Raw genomic sequence first — 19,282 nt, 5'->3', positions numbered from 1 at the left:
TATTTATTCTTCCAATCCAAGAACATGGTATATCTCTCCATCTGCTTGTGTCTTCTTCGATTTCTTTCATTAGCGTCTTATAGTTTTTGGAGCACAGGTCTTCTGTCTCCTTAGGTAGGTTTGTTCCTAGGTTTTTTATTCTTTTTGTTGCAACGGTAAATGGGAGTGTTTCCTTAATTTCTCTTTCTGATTTTTCATTGTTAGTGTATAAGAATGCAAGAGACTTTTGTGCATTAATTTTGTAGCCTGCAGCTTTACCAAATTCATTGATGAGCTCTAGTAGTTTTCTGGCAGAGTTAGGGATTCTCTATGTATAGTATCATGTCATCTGCAAACAGTGACAGTTTAACTTCTTCTTTTCCAATTTGTATTCCTATTATTTCTTTTTTCCTCTCATTGCCATAGCTAGGACTTCCAAAACTATGTTGAATAAAAGTCGTGAGAGTGGGCATCCTTGTCTTGTTCCTGATCTTAGAGGAAATGCTTTCAGCTTTTCACCATTGAGAATGATGTTTGCTGTAGGTTTGTCATACATGGCCTTTATTATGTTGAGGTAGGTTCCCTCTGTGCCCACTTTATGGAGAGTTTTTTATTATAAATGGTTGTTGAATTTTGTCAAAAATCTTTTCTGCATCTATTGAGATGATCATATGTTTTTTTTTTTGTTTGTTTGTTTGTTTTTTGCGATATGCTGGCCTCTCACTGTTGTGGCCTCTCCCGTTGCGGAGCACAGGCTCTGGATGCGCAGGCTCAGTGGCCATGGCTCATGGGCCCAGCCGCTCTGCGGCATGTGGGATCTTCCCGGACTGGGGCACGAACCCGTGTCTCCTGCATCGGCAGGTGGACTTTCAACCACTGCACCACCAGGGAAGCCCAATCATATGGTTTTTATTCTTCAGTTTGTTGATGTGGTGTATTAGGCTGATTGATTTGCAGATATTGAAAAATCTTTGCATCCCTGGGATAAATCCCACTTGATCATGGTGTATGATCCTTTTAATGTATTGTTGGATTTGAATTGCTAGTATTTTGTTGAGGATTTTTGTGTCTATGTTCATCAGTGTTATTGGCCTGTAATTTTTTTTTTAGTGGTATCTTTGTCTGGTTTTTGTATCAGGATGATGGTGGCCTCATAGAATGAGTTTGGAAGCTTTCCTGCAAGTGAAATTTGGAAGCTTTCTTCATGTTAGCACTAGCGTTGGCAGTTTCCCTTCATTTTGTATCTTTCACTTTTGATATCTGAGTTAATAGAATATGTAACTCTTAGTTACCTTTTTCTCTCCAATGGCTTTTATTGTAATAGCAGTTGAATGTCCTGCTGTGTTTTTGCTATTATTTGCTTTTAAAAAATTATTTTTTGCAATTTTTTATTAAAGTTGTATATAGTTTCAAATAAAGATTTAATATTTTCTGCAAATCTTGTTTGAAAAAAAAAAAAGCAACAACCAAAACCCATACTCCTTTGTTCCCCTTCCTTGTATCCTGCTCTCCAGGAGTAACTACTTTCACTTTTTATTTATTTATTTATTTTTAATTTTTTTTCTTTTTTTTTTTTTTTTGTGGTACGTGGGCCTCTCACTGTTGTGGCCTCTCCCACTGAGGAGCACAGGCTCCGGATGCGCAGGCTCAGTGGCCATGGCTCACAGGCCCAGCCCCTCCGCGGCATGTGGGATCTTCCCAGACCGGGGCATGAACCTGTGTCCCCTGCATCGGCAGGCAGGCTCTCAACCACTGCGCCACCAGGGAAGCCCACTTTCACTTCTTTTAAAGGATTGTTCTGATATTTATTCCAATCTCTGAGTAACGTAATTGTATAGCTACCTCTTGAATTTTTTAGTTCTGGCCATTATCTATGGACTTGCTTCAGTGGAAGATAATGGTTGTTTCTTTTTACTCCATATACTCCGTTCCTCCTTGAGTGTTTATGTGACCCCCTCTCCCCTTTAAAAATCTTCTATTGTCATTTCAATAGAGTTTCAGGAAAAAGTGGAGCTTAATGCATGGTATGTATCAGCCCTATTTAACTAGAAGTCCACAATTACCAGTTGTAATGAGAGATAGAAGATGGATATAAGTTTGAAAAAGTGGGAGGTTGATGCCAGTGGATATGGTGGAGGGTAGGTGTGTGATGCTGTGGCCCACAGTTCTCTCAGTTTAAGATGGTGCTTTGGACAGAGTAGCCCTGTTCCTTTCACCTGATGCTTCCCAGTTCTCCTTAGCCTGTGCCTTTTTATGATTCTAACAAGGAGATGAGAGGAATAAGGGCATTTCTTCTCAGACCAAGCACAGCAAGCTAAGTTGTAAGCAAAACTTGCTATGCTGGAACTCCTAAAACTATAAAAATGAAAAGCTAGGAAACGTTTGACAGAAGAAAAGATGCTTTTGAAGATGACAAACTTTCCCAGGACATTTCTTTTTTTAATCCATTCATTTTATTGCCTCCCCCACCTCCCCCGAGGATTACTCCCACCCTGTACCCCTATGTCTGGCAACCACCAGTCTGTTCTCTGTATCTACAAGGGTGGTTATAGGATATCTCGTGGCTTTTTCATTTACAGTTGACCCTTGAACAACGCAGGGGTTAGGGGTGCCGACCCTCTGTGAACTCAAAGCTTTGCCTATAATTTATCATCGGCCCTCCCTCCATAGTCGTGGTTCCCCATCCGTGGATTCAGCCACCCACAGATGGCGTAGTACTATGGTATTTACTCTTAAAAAAACCTGTATGTGAGTGAACCCACACTGTTCAAACCCATGTTGTTCAAGGGTCTACTGTAATTAATTCTGTCCTCTGCTAGATTCAAGAATACTGAAGGAAGAAAAACATGCAGTCTCTGTATTCATGAAGTATATAATCTAGCAGGAAAGATGCTGCTGCTCTAAATTACTAATGTGATGCATGTTTTGAAAGAGAAGTGCAGGGGCCACTGGGAGCACATAATAGGGAGACCTAAACTTGATGGAGGTCAAGGAGGTTTTCTCTGGGAAGTGGTATGAAATCTGAGACTTGAAGAATGAATAGGATTTAGCTTAGCAGAGGGTGAGTTTGGCAAATGAGGGGAGGGAGGGTTCTAAGCAGAGGGAAGAGCATTTGAAAGGCTCAAGGTGAGGTCCCTTTAAGGACTGAAAATAAGACCTGGATTGTTGAAGTATACAGGACAAAAGTGACACTGGAATCAAGGTGAGGCTAGAATATTTTAAGGCAGATGACAAGCTATAAAAGAGGCATGGGGATGATATAATCATGTTTCTGTTTTATAAAAGACTGTATTACCTCGAGATATCATGAATGCAGTTTTGATGTTGTTGCATTTGAAATGCCTGAGAAACATCTAAGAGCATATAGAAGGACGATTTTGGAGCTTTCAGGTGAAGTCTGGGTTAGGCGTAAAAATATGGTGGTCAATTTATATTGTAGCATTGAAGGGGAGACCTAGAGAGAGTGTAGTGAGAAGACAGGAGAGCTGGAGAATTTGGAAGAGCTAGTATTTAACGGTCAGCTGGAGGAGGATATTCTAGCAAAGGAGCAGCCAGAAAGATGGGACATGTATAGCTTGACAGTATGGCACGACAGTATGACACGCTGGAACGAAAGACAGGCATGTTTCTAGAAGGAGAAAATGGTTATATTCTGTGAAATAGTGCTGAGAGGGAAATAGATAAGGACCGAAAAAAGTATCAAAGGAACTCAAAGTTGCTTATGGGTATTTTTTCCCTGAAATGGGAAGATTTCAGGGGAAGGGATGTGACTTTTATGTGGCAGTGATGGGGAAGAATCACTGGTCAGAATGTTAGTGACGGTTGTGAGTAGTTAAATAAAGGACTACCAACTGTAAGCACAGTAGGTTGTCCAAGTCATGTTGATTAAACACCCAAATATTGTCAGCTTTGGGTCTGGTCATATATTATAACTGCTAGTAATTCCAATGAAAATTATACCTGTAAGTAAAAATTAAACACCTGCTCCGGGCCAGACAGCATCCTCTGTGTACTTTATATTATTTTGAATATTCTTGCATGGTATTATTCCCATTTTTGATATGACTAAAATGAGTCTTAGATGAGTTTTAACTAATTTATGCAAGGTTTCACAGCTTTCAGTGATGGAATCGCACCTCAGTTCTGACTCTGAAGCCCATTGCCTTATAATAGGAATAATTATACCACTTGTCATTTACTGACTTACTTTAGATGAATGAATATCCCTAAGGGAACACGGCCTTTCCCCCTATTTCTATCTGAAATATCTTACATTAAGTTAATTTTTTTTTTTTTTTTTTTTTTGGTTCTTAACCATTGAAGCCAATTGGCCAGGATCGTCCTCATAAAAACTCCTCATAATTTGTGATCCCTGTGATGTTTTGCCCGGGTATCTTCCTCTTGATGTCGTTTCTTTTTCACTCTTGATGGCATGTAGTATAGAGTAGTTCCTTATTTTGCAAATTTCAGTGCATTACTATGTTGCTGATACCTACTGAAGTTATATTATCAACAAAAATATGGCATATTTCCTCTTATTTTTATGAATATGGAAAACAAGACTTCTTAATTTATATTTGGATCAGAATCACCTGGGGGTGTTTTTACTAAACTAGGCCTGGCTGGCATCACAGGTCATTGTGACTTAGTAGACCTGTGGCAGTTACCCAGCCATGTGCATTTTAAAGGTACCCTGGGTGATTCTGATTTTATTTAATACTTATTTGATTGATTTGTGGCATAGTTTTTTTGATTTATTGTCTATTCTGATTTTTTTAATTGGGAAAACTAATAGGAAACTAAATTAAGCATCCCCCAAATTTCCCATTTATCTTGTAAGTGGGCAGGTACATATAGGAAAACACACACAAACACACCCACCCATGCATACGTACATACATACTGCCAGTCTCAGTAACTGCTCTCTCCACATCTCTGTCTCTGTCTCCCTCTCTGTCTTTCACAAAATTATAATTTCCCCTAGCATTTCAATCAGTTATTAATTGTTCTTTTTGTGCTTTGCAGAATGGTGATTGAGCCGAGTCTCCCAGATGAAAGTGAGTTCTTGTACGCTGCACAGCCTGAGTTGCTGAGGTACAGGACATCCCAGCTTGCAGTAGAGAAGGTTATGGACTGGTATCAGAGCAGAGCGGAGGAAATAGAGCATTATGCTCTGCAGGTGAGGCCGGCAGTGCTGTGTGAGATCCTTAGCATTCAGTGCATGTTTTGGCTGCTGACAGCAGTGCCAGAGATCCTGTATATATTAATAGTTTGCAAGGGATGAAATGAAAATTTTTTATTACTTTCATTCATTTATTCTTTGCTTCAGAAGCTTTTGTGTTTTGTTTTTTTTTTCGATTCCTAAAGAGCAAATACATATAACAAAAGCTGTTCAAAACCTTTCTTTAAAATGTAAGCTGCAAAATATGTACGTACTGATCCAGATTTTATATACATGCTTAATAGGCTTAATACCATTTTAAGTCGAAAGATTGTATCTACATAGAAATGCTTGATTAGTCCCCTGTTACATGGCATGAACACAATGGATTGTTATTTTGCTTTCCAGGAACCCTGTTTGAGGGTCTGTTTCTAATGCTTTCCTGAAGTCCAAGGCTAATTTCCCTCAGTTCCCATGTGCCTTTACTGAGATGTGTAACAGCTTCATCAGAGGGGGTTGTAGAAGAGAGAGGTGAGGGTTGTACTGTAGCTTAGGAGATCTACATAGGAATCTGGACTCTTCTGCTAATAGACCTGGTGACTCTGGACCTGGTACCTACCTTTTCTGTACCTTGGTTTTTTCAGGGGGTGAGTTCTTACACTGGAGTCAGTGATAACAAATGAAATATACAGGAGAGAACATTAAAAATTCTTCCAATTGAGTTCTCTGCAAATGTAAGCAAAAGTTGTCTTCATCCTAGAGAAGAGAAGTCGGCAATTGGGAGCAAAGAATGGCAGAATGGCCTTTGAAATCTCATTCAGGTCTATGGCTATACCACCCTGAACACGCCCTATCTCGTCTGAAATCTCATTCAGGGTCCGGCCAGTGGGTGTCTTTTTCATTCTACTTGCAGTTTTGGCTTTGGGCTTCCTGTCCTACAATCAGTTTCTCATTTGTCAGGAAGGGTGATTTCAGAAGGTCTGATGAACAGCTGTATTGCAGGAAGGAATAAACCCCCTTGTTTAAATTTCTGCTTAGTGTAACTGGCACAGCCCTGTGTCTGCATTTGATAGCCTTCTTGAATTTCTGCTTAATCTAATTTCTATTTTTAGTATTCATAGAATTGACAAATTATTTGCTGGAGCTGATGGGAATATTATAGATCAAACTTTTTAGAGGATGGCCAAGAATATTTATAATTGACTTTTCAGGTTTTTGAAGATGGCTAAGGGCATTTGAAAATGTTTAGAATTCTAAGATACCAGAATGAAAAGAATCTCTGGAGGGGATCCAGTCTAATTCTCTATGTTATAGATAGACAAACTAAGGTCCACAGAAAAGAAAGTGAACAGCTTGCTCAGGGACACACAGCAGAGCCAGACAAAATACAGGTCTCTGCATAGTTTTTCTTATAGAGTCCATATAAAAATGGACAATTATACAAATCTTAATGACTGAAAACCAGATAAATTAATCCAAAAAAGTGGATCTCAATTCTCAGGCCCATTGTATTTTTTCTGTAGCAAATATTTTGTAATACTTCCTTATTATCCTGATGTGAAAATCATGGGCATACCTTATTTACAGAAATAATTTCCAAAAAATTAATATAATGACTTAACTGTGATATATGGGATAAATAAAATATGTAAACACGTGGTCATGAGTACACTAAAAAAGTGACTAAAGTCAGTGAGAAATCACTTTGAACAAGATAGCTGGCATTGCAGACAGATTGAGGTGTATTGAATTAAACACTACAAATTGCTGTCTGGGATGTGAACAACTCATGGTAAATATTTTTTTCAGGGTATTTGTAGGTAGGCAGGGATTAGGACAAGGTGGTTGTGTGGGACTGCCCTGCACACTGTGGAATGTCTGTCATCCCTGGCTTCCACCCTTGAATGTAAGTTCCACTAATACTTGGGAAAGACAGAAATGCTTCCTCAGATTTTCGGAGCGCCTCCTGGTGGACAGTTCTGCTCCCATTGAGAACTGTAGTCTTAGACCAGTATCACACATCTGGAAATGACCAGTTCATATCGGTCACGTTAAGCAAAGGCACTATTTATTACTTCGCTGATTCAGGAGAAACTCACCTGTAAATAATTGATGAAGAAAGCTCTTAAATGAGTCAAAGAGGCACATTTTTGGTAGTTTGTACAGGCAAATGTAGGTTGTATACTGTGTAGCAGACACCTTTTAAGATCGTTGGCATCATTTGATTTACAGGAGTTTACAAACACATGTAGTTTACTATTGTCTCTGGCTAACAAGAGAAGGGATTCTGCTTGGATCAGTTTTGTCTGAGCGCTTTGTGGTTTTTAGCTGAACTTCTAGATATAACACTTGCCTTTTTGATAGTAGCCATTATAATGAGCAAGAGGTGATATCTCACTGTGGTTTTGATTTGCATGTTCCTAATTTTTAGTGATATTGGACATCTTTTCATATGCCTGTTGGCCCTTTGTATGTCTTCTTTGGAAAAATGTCTATAGAAAAATTGAGTAGAAAGTGCAGAGTTCCCATATATTCCCCTCACTTTCTGCCCTACCCACTAGTTATCCCTGTTATTAACATCTTGCATTTGAGTGGTCTGTTAGTTACAATTGATGAATCAAGATGTCTTTCACTGGGCAAATGGATAAATAAACAGTGGTATATCCACATGATGGAATATTACTGAACTCTAAAAAAGAAATGAGCAATCAAACCATGAAAAGGTGCGGAGGAACCTTAAGTGCATATTACTAAGTTAACGAAACCAGTCTGAAAAGGCTATATACTGTTTGATTCCCATCATGTGACATTCTGGAAAAAGAAAAATGATGGAAACAGTAAAAAGATCAGTGATTGCCAGGGGTTGGTGGTAGAGGGATGAATAGATGGAACACAGAGAATTTTTAAGGCAGTGAAAATACTCTGTGATACCATAGTGAGGGATACCTGTCAGTCTACTTTGGTCCAAACACACGGAAAGTAAACACCAAGAGTGAACCCTAATGTAAACTGTGAACACTGAGTGATAATGGTGTGTCAGTGTAGGTTCACTGATTGTAACAAAGGTGCTACCCTGCTGGGGGATGTTGGTAACGGGGGAGGCTGTGCACGTGTGGGGACTGCGGCGATGTGGGGAATCTCTGTACTTTCTGCTCAGTTTTGCTGTCAACCTAAAACTGCTCTAAAAAAGAAAGTCTGTTAAAAACAAAAACAAAGTTAGCACTTTCTGAAATATGATTTTTTTAAGTCTAATTATAATTCCTAGACATCTTGATTTCTGTTTTAGTAATCAAGAATAATTATAAAGATTTGCTGTGCACCTGAAACTATCACAAAGTTGTTAATTGGCTGTACCCCAATATAAAATAAGAAGTTAAAAAAATGAACAATTATAAAGAAAGGAAAGTGATTTGGGGGTGCTTTATTTCGTTGGCTGTATACTCTTTCATCTCTTTGATTTATTTAAAAACACTCATAATAGGGGTATTGTTCTTTAGCTTCATTTTATGTATTGACGTTTCATGTGGCTTATGCTATAATCAAAGTGGTATCTGACATAGTTTTATCTTTTTCATTTTTACAGGTTAAACTGATGTAGTACTACTTCTTCCTTAGCGCCTATAAATGGCTTTTGGAAATCTTGTTTGTTGGTTTAGGAAAATGTATACATATAGTGGTGAAATTTATCTATTGGGGGCTTGGGGTATGTGGTATAATTCTGTAAGTTGTAACAGAACCTACTTTAAGGTGTCAGTAATTTGATTTTCAAACATTTTTACTTCAGTGATTATCTTGGAAAGCAACAACGTCAAAGTTGATATTAGAAACACAGATCTGGATCGCAAAATTGGTTGAGTGTGTTACAAATTGCTAATGTACTACGTGTTCAGACTATTGCACAAAGTTGTGTTTTACATATCAAGTTTCTCCATACTTTCTGAGATTTTCTGAGTTTTTAAGAATTTGGTATACAGGTAGATGTGGCTTTTCCGACATTAATTGTCCTTTTGTTGAGGTATTGCCGGATCCCTTCCCTTCTGCCTCATGCCTTATCTACCTATAGTTTTCCCCCCTATTTTTATTTGCGCCACTCTTCTTTTTTTTTTTTTTTTTTCTTTCGGTAGGCGGGCCTCTCGCTGTTGTGGCCTCTCCCGTTGCGGAGCACAGGCTCCGGACGCGCAGGCTCAGCGGCCATGGCTCACGGGCTCAGCTGCTCCGCGGCATGTGGGATCTTCCCGGACCGGGGCACGAACCCGTGTCCCCTGCGGCAGCAGGCGGACTCTCAACCACTGTGCCACCAGGGAAGGGAAGCCCTGCGCCACTCTTTTCAATTGAACATGCGGTTCTTCCTTTTTCACCTCTTCACCTGTGAATCCCTGAGTCCTGGAAGGGCTTTGGGTGGATCTGTGATATCGCTTGGCATTTTTTCTTTGCGCTGCGTGACTGTTTCCTCTCCCCGTTTCCTCCTTTCCTCGCACCAGCGCTTCCTTCATCGTTCTCAGCAGTGATTTCGCTTTGTATTTCATGGTGAAAAGTTGAGAAATCACTTCCATTTGCCCTGCTCTTTCCAGTTTTCCCACAGGAAGAGGTCTCTCTTGCATTCTCCTGAACTTCTTTCTTTACCCGTACCCTGGATTCCACACCCCCCCTGCTCAGGATTGTTCTAGCAGTTTTTTCTCTCCTGTATCTTCAACCGCTGGTCCATTACCCCCCTGCCTTTTTTTGGACATAAAAAGTTCAAATCACTCCTATTTATATATGTATAAATTAGAGCCATTTTCTCCCAGCTTCCGTTTTATCTGCCTTCCATCGCAGCTCAGCTCAGAGGTGGCCACTCTGCCCTTTGCAGTCACTTCCCCAGTGTTTGTACTCCTCATTTCCCGGGTGTCTGGCTTCTCCTGCCACTCCACGGAAACCCCATCAGTAAGGCTCCCTGCTCGCCTTTTAATGTCCGATCCCCTTCATTTGGTGTTTAACAGCATTGTCCTTTGACACTACTGCTTCCTTTTCCCTGCAATCTCTTCTCCTTAGGCTTCTGTGCTGTCCTTTCGCTTTCTTCATTGTCTTTGTCTTAGTTGTCCATGTTCCTCTCCGCAGTGTGGCTCAGGGTCTTTGGCTTGTCCCTTCAATGTTGCTGTCCCCCCAGGGGGCTATTCTTGTCACTAGTAGAGAGTCTTCTGATATTAGTAATTGCAGTTCTCCTAACGAGTCTGCTTACTTTCAGTCCAGTCCATTTCCAGTTCATTCATATTTCATTTGTCATTCATTCAGTAAATACTTACTGAGTATTCTTTCCAAAGTGTAAGTCTATTTATGACATGCCTCAGCCGAAAATCCTTTAGATTTGCATTTCGGGGTAAACTGCAAATTCCTTAGCTCAGCAAATGATGTTCTTTTTTATCTGGCCCTTCTCTGCTACTCTAGCCTTGTTTTTCATTGCTTCACTTGATACCTTCTTTTCAGTTTATGGAACTAATCGTACTTCCACAACATTCATGCATCTCTGCCTTCCATGCTGTTCTCCTGCGCTTCTTCTTTCTTTACTTACTAATATCCGCTGATTCTTTAAAACCCATTTTAAGTGTTCTCCCCTCTGGGAGACTTCGTGACTCTCAGGTTGGGCTACTTGCCCTCTTCTTTGAGATCCCAGGCACCCTCACTCCACTTCAATCATTAATTTACCAGATTGTGTTTCCCTACGAGATGGAGACATCTTTGAAGGAAGAGACCTCATCTTATTCAGTTTTGTATTCCTAAGACTTAGAATGGTGTTCAGTTCATAGTAGGTTCTCAATAAACAATTGCTTTTCTAGGCGTAAGGGAGCAAGTAAGGAGAAGTATAAGGCGCTGGGGGTTAAGGCCATGTTAGATGATTTTGCTGTCAATCAGAATATGTCCATTTTATAAACCTGATCAAGTGATGGGAGTGAAATTGCTGTGTATTGAGCATCTGCAGAAAGATTATTCTTTGTTTTGTTGTAAGGAGGTCTAAATAGTTGAACTGGGACAGAGAAGGTTGAATTAATCAGAGTTAATCGTTCAGCAAGAGTTTATTGAATGTCGTCTATAGGGAGGACTTGTAGAAGGAGAGGTACTGTACAGGACGATGGAAGCCAAGCATTCTTTTTGGGGCAGAGTGGTATAGTGACAATAGATTAATTTGACATTATCACTACCTGGCTATGTTCTTTTTTTTTTTTCCTGCTTGTTAATGTTCTGAGAATTAAATAGACAAATATATGTAAACAGCTCAGTAAACTGTAATGCTCTACAAATTGAAGATGGTTGTCTTTCTTTAATTTTTATTTTCAGTATTGGTGATTATTTGATTCCTTTGGGACAGTTTGGTGCTGATACATTTCATAAAGAAGTCTGATGTTTTTGTACTGAATAAAAAAGTATGTAGTAATGCAGTTTTATATAAAGTGATTTTAAGGATTATTGCTAGATTCTATACTAGAGGCTTTTACTTTAGAATATATGGAAAAGAAAGATATAATACTCAGAGACTTACTGTTGCCTTTCCATTTTAGGTTGACTGTGCATTGTCACTTATTCGACTTGGAATGGAGCGGAATATTCCTGGTTTGCTGGTTCTCTGTGATAATTTGGTTACTCTGGAAGCACTGGTTTATGAAGCAGGGTGTGATTTAACCCTAACCTTGAAAGAACTCCAGCAGATGAAAGACATTGAAAAACTAAGATTACTGATGAATAGTGTAGGTTTTATTTTAAAACTTTCTTTTTAACTATTCTGTATGTACTTTGATTAATATGTGTCTCAAAGCCAAAGATGTAGTGTCCTTCAAACCAGAGAACTTAGTCAATAAAGGAAGGTTTCTTGACTTAAAAAAAAAAGCATCAAGTTTTATGAATAAATTACTGAAGGCATCCAAAAGCATTTTGGCTGGTTTTGTACCTTCTTTGCCCTTCATTCATACTTATCTGTATATGACTTTCTTTCCCCCTTCTAGCGAGGCATATTTAAATTAGCTGTCATTCTCGTAATCGTGTTTCTAATCCTTCACTTTGTTAAAATTCCCAACTACTTGTATATTCAGATGATTGGCTGGGTGGTTGTATGAAGAAAACATCTTGTCTTCAGGGTTTGTATGTGAAGGAGAATTTGCCCAGCCATTCTTAGATTTTTGGGGGGCGTCACTCGGTGGGGGGAAAGTACAGTCTCCAAAGTTAGGAACCGATTTCTGCTGAGCCCACTTTTCCTCTCTTTCTCATGCCTCTCACCATCTTTTTTCCTCTTATCAATCCCCCTTTTCTCTTTCTCTCTGTCCCTACCTTCCTTTTCTCTTACTAATTTCTTTTCCCTATGATCCACCCAGTGAAAATCGAGTTGTGTTACATGCAAGATGCCTCTTAAGAGATTCAGGCGTATCTCCTGGGATAAAGAAGAGAAGGGATTGTATAATTTCAGGGTTAATGAGTAAGATTATGTGTGTCATTTGGAGTTTCTTGAAGGTGGATGTGAAGGGGTAAAACAAACAGAAGAAGAGGAAAAGGGTGGAAGAGAATCTGGGATTTCTCAAGTGACTCCTTTCTAGAGCTTCTTTATGCGTATCTCTCTCTGTTCTTTTCTCTTTCACGCTTTCTGTCGGCCTATCCCCCCCGCCCCCAACCTGCTGACTCTTTTTACACATACACATACATACACTCTTGGGGTAGAATCTCTCTTTGCTCTGGAAGACCTCAGGACTGAGCAGCAGCAGTAGGAGTAAAAGTAGCAGCAGGTGTTTGTCTTACAGAGCTGGGCTTAGGCTGTCAGGGTTCCCAGGGTGGTCGTGATACTAAGAGATGGACCACATTGCTCTTGCTGCTGTTGGCTCCACCAAGCCCAGGCAGAAGGTGATTCTCCTGCTGCCTCTCAGTCTCCTTGTGAGGCGTAAATTGGAGTATGTTTTAGAAAGCGTTGGGCTTTCATTGTTTCACATGAGTCTGATTATCCTTGAGCTTTAACTTGTCTGTTATTATCAGGTATTTAATTTAACGTGTGTTTGTTTTGGAATTACATTTTCAGTGTTCTGAGGACAATTATGTGAAAAGTGCCTACCAATGGATGGTTCCCTTTCTTCATCGTTGTGAGAAACAGTCTCCTGGTGTAGCTAATGAGCTATTAAAGGAATATTTAGTAACTTTAGCTAAAGGAGACTTAAAATTTCCCCTGAAGATATTTCAGCATTCCAAGCCTGATGTAAGTAGAAACTTTAACATCTTAAAAAATCTCTGTACTTTTTCCCCTACAGAATTAGGTTTTATTTATAAATTTTTTAATACTAGGTTTTGCAAGTAATTTCTCTTTAAACAGAAGAAGTAGTTATCATTTTATTCTTTAAAAATGTTTTAGCAGTTTAGTACAAAAATTTTTTTGGACGTTTTTAAGATTATGTTTACCTTGATTGATTTACTCCAAAGTTTGTTGACTCTTTACTACCTTGTGGAAACTGGCAATACCAAAAAGACTAATAACTGAAAGATATTGAATTCTTACTATAGGTAGGCACTTTACAAGTGTTAACTCATTTAATCCTTGTAACAATCCTATGATGTAGATATTTTGATTATATTACTATTACAGGAAAAGAAAATCATGATCAGAGTGGTTAGGCAATTGCCCGGGGTCACAGTAAGGAGTGGAACCTTGGGTTCAAACATAGGTTTTCTAGTTTCCCAGCTGTGTTCTTAACCATTATGCTTTACTGTAACACCAATAGAAGAAGAAGAAAAGACTTCTACCCTGGAGGAACTTCAAAATATTTGTTAAAATTTTTAGGATCCCGTAAGGAGATCTTATAATTATTCTTAATAACTCTTATATTTGCTGAAGACTGACCTATCTATCTATCTATCTATCATCTATCTATCTGTCTATCTTTTTTATAGAAATCAAATAGTTGTTCAGATTTACTGGTGATAAATCATTTTGTTAAGTGCGGGTTACTTTTGAAATGTAAATAACGTCTTAATTTAACCATAAATCAAATATACTGTTTCAAGGGATAGTGGCTCCCTTTCCATTGGAGGGGACTCAAGCAGTATGGCGTAGTCACTTGAGGCACTGACTTTGTAGCGAGAGTTAAAGCATTAGGTTGGGATTCAAGCAGAAGCATTGAAGGCCCCTTCTAATCCTAAATTCTAATTGAAAGTACTCCTTGTACTACCCTTTGTTAGCAATTTGTTGCCCTCTAAGGTATATGGTCGTAGACCATTATAATCAAGATGAAAAGGAAAGCATTGCTTAGTTAATCTCTCACATTTTTTGGTTTCTGGAAGGGCTGTCTGTCAGAAGTATCTCTGTTCATTGGCTATTTAAAGTTTTCCATCTTCTCATAAGCAGTTTCCACTTAGTATTCTGATTTTAAATTTGGGGTGGTTTACTATGAGCTGAGGGTGGGTTGCTTATGACAGCAGAATGCTATGTGAGAAGCAGGATGGGTTGAACATGAATGTTTTATGAGGAAGAAAGAAGTGACTAAATTCTTTCGAGTAATCTTGTTTGCGATCCTTCTTCCTTACAGAGTCTTGTAAATCCTTTGTGTATAGTCAGCTTTTTGTTGTTTTTACTTGGCAATTTAGCATGTGCCTTTTGAATAAAATATATAGCCATTTGCCTTTCTTGAAATATGTCAAAATCAAAACAGAGAATAATGGTGTTGCTGGGCTCTTCCTTTCCAATCCACCCTCTCTATTTCTATCGATGTTATCTTTCCACAGCACAAATTTGATCCTGTCATGATCTACAGAAAACCTCTGGTGGCCTACCATTGCCCGCAGGGTAAATGTTGGGCTCTCTTAAGTGGCATGGAAGGTTCTTTGCGGTCTGCTTCTAGTCTTCCTCTTCAGCCTCATTTCCCTTCATGAATGCACTGGTTTACCCCCGCTAACTTTTCACCTCTTGACCCTGTCAGGTTCTTTCATGCCTTTTTGTGTTCTGTGAGGCCATTTCCTTTGCTTGGGATAATCAGGCCCCTTTCCTTCATTTAACAAATATCCGCCTACCCTTCAGGATCCTGCTGTCCAAGACTCCCTCTGCTGTGAAACCTCCGGGGGCTTATCTGTGCTAGGGTGGGCCTTGTAGCTGCCTCTAGAGTAATGCATATCTCACTTGTTCAAGTTTGTCTCTCCCTCTCTTTGTTTCCTGGGTCTGTCCTCTCTGTCTCCGGCGTCTCTGTACTGCCAGGAGCTAGCACAGTGCCTTGTAGAGAGCAAGTGCTCAGTGCATTTTGGCAGGGCAAGTGAAGGAATGAATGGTGAACTCTGGGTTTCCTTATGATGCTTCAGATCACTTGATTACATTTATTTGCTGTGCTAGGATCGTCCTTGGAGCATTGTTTTTATTTTATTTTCCTTGACTGTTCGCAAAAAGAATTTACCTTGCATCTGCCGTGAATCAGCACAAGGTATTTTTAGTGCTATAAAGGGAGCCGCGATTTCTGTATCCAGCAGCTTAGGTTAAGGTACGCTGCATTAACAAATGACCTTGCAATCTTAGTAGCAAACGTTCATTTCTCACAAGCGTCGTGTAGGCTGTGGGTGGGCTTCTGCTGTGTTCCATGTCTTGTTCATTTCAGGACTCAGGCTGAAAGAACGGTCCCCTTTTCTAACTTGTGGCACAGGAAAAGGAACAAAGTAGAACCACACAGTGGCTCTTAAAGCTTAGCTCCCGGTGCCTCAGATTACTCCCTCTCACACTTCACAGGCTGAAGGCTCTGTGGCCACACCTGGTGTTAATGGGGCAGGGAAGAGCAGTCCTCTACTAGAAAGAGGGGAGGGAATAATGGGAACAATCAGACAAATACAAAGTTGTCTTTTCAACTGTCTCATGTGTTTCAGACTCTTCCTCTCTTTTATAACATCCTGATTTTAAGCCATTGCTCTTTGCTTGGGAAGTGAAACTTGTGAAGTAACTTGGGCAAGTCTGGATAGAGATGACTTGGGAATAAAATATTCTACCTTCTCATATCGATTTCTGTCTTTTATACTGTTTTTTTTAATGCATTTGTGCATCAGAACTATATGGATTAAAAAGAAAACAATTTTCTAGGTCCAACCCAGGTATAATAGATTAGAATTTGGGGGAATATGGAATATGCCACTCTTGTTTTTGCTGTTCCCACCATTCTCGTATGGTGAAGGTCACTTTAACCTGATCGGGTATTGAGCTGTTTCAGGTTTCAGAAAGACTGTCCTATTTCCAATTCTCCCGTATTCCTAGGGGGTGGTCCTTCGGGGATCCAAATTAGAAGTATTGAATGCGTACTAGGCCCTTCTGCTGTAGATACCAGACTGTGTTCCAGTAATGGGGACACATGGGGAAGTCTCGTTAACACTGTAAACTCTCAGCTGCAATTTCCTGTTGGCCTACTTCGGGCCCACACTCCTTAGGAAATTGAAAAGTGCCTCTAGGACTGTGCTGTTCAGTATGGTATCCACTAGCCATGTGTGGTTATATAAATTAAAATATAAAATTGAAAACTGTTACCCAGTCTCACTAGTTTTCTATGCTATTCCCAGTATTTGACAATTACAAACAGTGCTACAACGAGTAACCTGTTTATATTTATTTTGTATTATTGGCATCTCTTCAGGGTATATTACTGCAAGGGGATTCCGGGCTCTAAAGGCAGGGTTGTGGTGGTATTACCACATTTCTCTCCAGATGGGTTGTTCTGAGTTACATTTCCACCAGCAATGTATGAGCATGGCTGTTTCTCCACAACTTTGCAGACACAATTTGTTGTCATATTTAAAAGATTTTGCCACCGTGATGGGTGAAAAATTACATTTCAGTGTTGTTTTAATTTGTACTTCTCTAAATATGAGTGAATTTGAACATTTTCTCATATGCTTGAGAGGCATTATCATTTTTGTGCATTGTCCATTCCTGCCTTTTCCCCATTTTTCACTTTGATTTTTGTTTCTTTGTGCCTTAACATTTAGAAATTCATATACATTAGTGTAATTAGTCCTTTTTCTGTGGTTTCTATTGTGAATATTTCACCCAGTGGTTAGGTTGTCTTTTGACTTTGTTTATGGTGTATTATGTCATGCAAAATTTTTTACAGTTTATTTGTTGTGTAATCAAATTGAGCAATTTTTTTTAATTGCTTCTGTATTTTGAGGCATGGTGGGAAAGGCTTTTCCTATTACAAGGTTAAAGAAGAAATCACTCATGTTTTCTTCTAGTACTTGTATGGCTTTATTTTTATGTGTAGACCCCTAATCTGTTTGGAGTGTGTTCTTTCGCAGGGTGTGAGATACGGATCTATTTTATGTTTTCCCTAATGCTACCTAGTTGTTGCAGCACCATTTATTTAAAAAGTTTATCTGTACCTGAGTGATTTGAGATGCCACCTTTGTCATATACAAAATTTCCATTTGTTTTGAGTCTAATTCTAGAGTTTCTCTATTGTTTTATTGGTCTGTTTGTCCATATACTAAGTGCCACACTGTTTTAATTATAGAGATCTTATAGTCTGTTTTTAAAGTCTGGTATGGGTAGTATTCCTCTGTAGTGTTTTCTTCCCCCAGTTTTTCAAAAGTTATTCTTGTATATATATTTTTTTCTATCTGAACTTTAGTGTAATGTTCAGTCACCCTATTCAAGAACAGGGGACATCATTCTATTTGTTCATATCTTTCTTAGTGTCTTTCAGGAGTGTTTAAAATTTTTCCTTATATAGGTTTTGCACATTTCTTGTTAAATCTATTCCTAACCACTTAATTTTCCGTTTACATTACAAATTGAGTTTTATTTACCCTCATTTTCTCTAACTTTATTGTTTGTGTATATTGAAAGTTATTGATTTTTGTATGATAATTTTCAGTGATTCTTTCACTGTTTCACTGGTTTCTTTTGTTGCTTGTTTCTCTGGGGTTTCCCAAGTATTCTAGCTTAACATCTGTTGTTCTTTTTCTAGTTGTCTACTAGTGCATAATTTTAAGAACTTTTGAAAGAAATTATGACTTTGTTACATTTTACCTTACTATGCAATATGGGAGATAATTTGCTGCCCATGATGGGGAAGATTTATTGATTTCTTGGAAAGTCCTAAATGGGCTCCCTTCTATTAGCTTGAGGTGGGACAAATGATGGTTTAATAGTGACTACTGAGATATTAGTACAGGAATAATGAGAATAAAAGGAAGTGTGCCTTACTATATGAAGTTGGACATCTGTAGAGAGTCTAATAGGACAACAGTGAAAAGTATCTTAATGTGAGCATTATGATTCATGTACACAGTAGAGTGTATTAAGAAGGATATGCTGAGTGGCATAGGAAGAGATCGGAAAAGTGCCATAGGAGTACAGAGAGGAAAAAGAATTCATGTAGAGAGTAGTATGAGGATTTATTCATTGGACCAGCAGTTATCAAGTATAAGCAAGAAACTCTGGAAATCTGGGGAAGTCCAACTGAAGTCAGCCAAATGGACATAAAACTGGATTATTCGGGAGGTTTTAGAGACTAAGGTTTTAAGAAGTTCCTTGAGAAGACATTCCAGGTAGGAGTAGAATAAGACAAGGGGATGTAATCAGACTAATGCCATGTTTAGATAAAGGCAAGTTATTTAACCTGAGTGGACTAAAACTTTGAGCAGAGAGGTAGTGATTCATAGGACTGGAAAAGCGGGTGGGCACCAGGCCGTGAAGGAGCCTGAGTGGAAGGCAGAAAGTTTACTCTTTACCTTTCACATTGAAGGTCTACTAAAGGGTTTTGAACATACCTGATCAAACAGGGACTCTAGAACATTTAACTTTCAAGTGACACTTCAGCGTCTCAGGGAGGGAAAGACGGGAAGCAGGAAGATGGAGGAAAACATCAAGGGCTCTGGCTTCTGTTTCAGCTGGTTTCCCACGTCGTTCCTTGACTGAAACTGGTTTCAGTTTTTTCGTCTTCCTCAGATGCTTCCTTACCATATTTTTTATTACCATATTTTTTTTATTGTTTATTACCATATTTTTCCTCAGACTCTTCCATTCTTCCGTACGTGAAGCTCTTCTGCAGGATTGTGAGAGCTAACACTTAGCTTAGGCTCTGGAGCCAGTTGCCTGCATTCAAATCCTGGCTTGACCATGACCAGCTCTGTGCCTTGAGCAAGTTGTTTGTCCCCTCAGCACCTCGATTTTCT

At 39.2% G+C, this 19,282-nt stretch overlaps 1 protein-coding gene across 2 annotated transcripts in view; it reads left to right on the top strand.

The window, feature by feature from the left end:
* The window catches only part of NBAS (NBAS subunit of NRZ tethering complex), a 340,305-nt gene that overhangs the window by 129,217 nt on the left and 191,806 nt on the right, over positions 1–19,282 (top strand). For both annotated transcript variants that reach the window (XM_082642209.1, XM_082642208.1), the window contains 3 exons: positions 5,005–5,158; positions 11,674–11,859; positions 13,173–13,346. In XM_082642209.1, coding sequence (XP_082498335.1) covers positions 5,005–5,158; positions 11,674–11,859; positions 13,173–13,346 — 514 coding nt within the window. The remainder of the gene's footprint in view (positions 1–5,004; positions 5,159–11,673; positions 11,860–13,172; positions 13,347–19,282) is intronic.

The sequence above is a fragment of the Mesoplodon mirus genome (assembly GCF_964341445.2).
Source record: "Mesoplodon mirus genome assembly, chromosome: 14".
Lineage (NCBI taxonomy): Eukaryota > Metazoa > Chordata > Mammalia > Artiodactyla > Ziphiidae > Mesoplodon > Mesoplodon mirus.
This window is presented reverse-complemented; position numbering and strand designations above follow the sequence as displayed.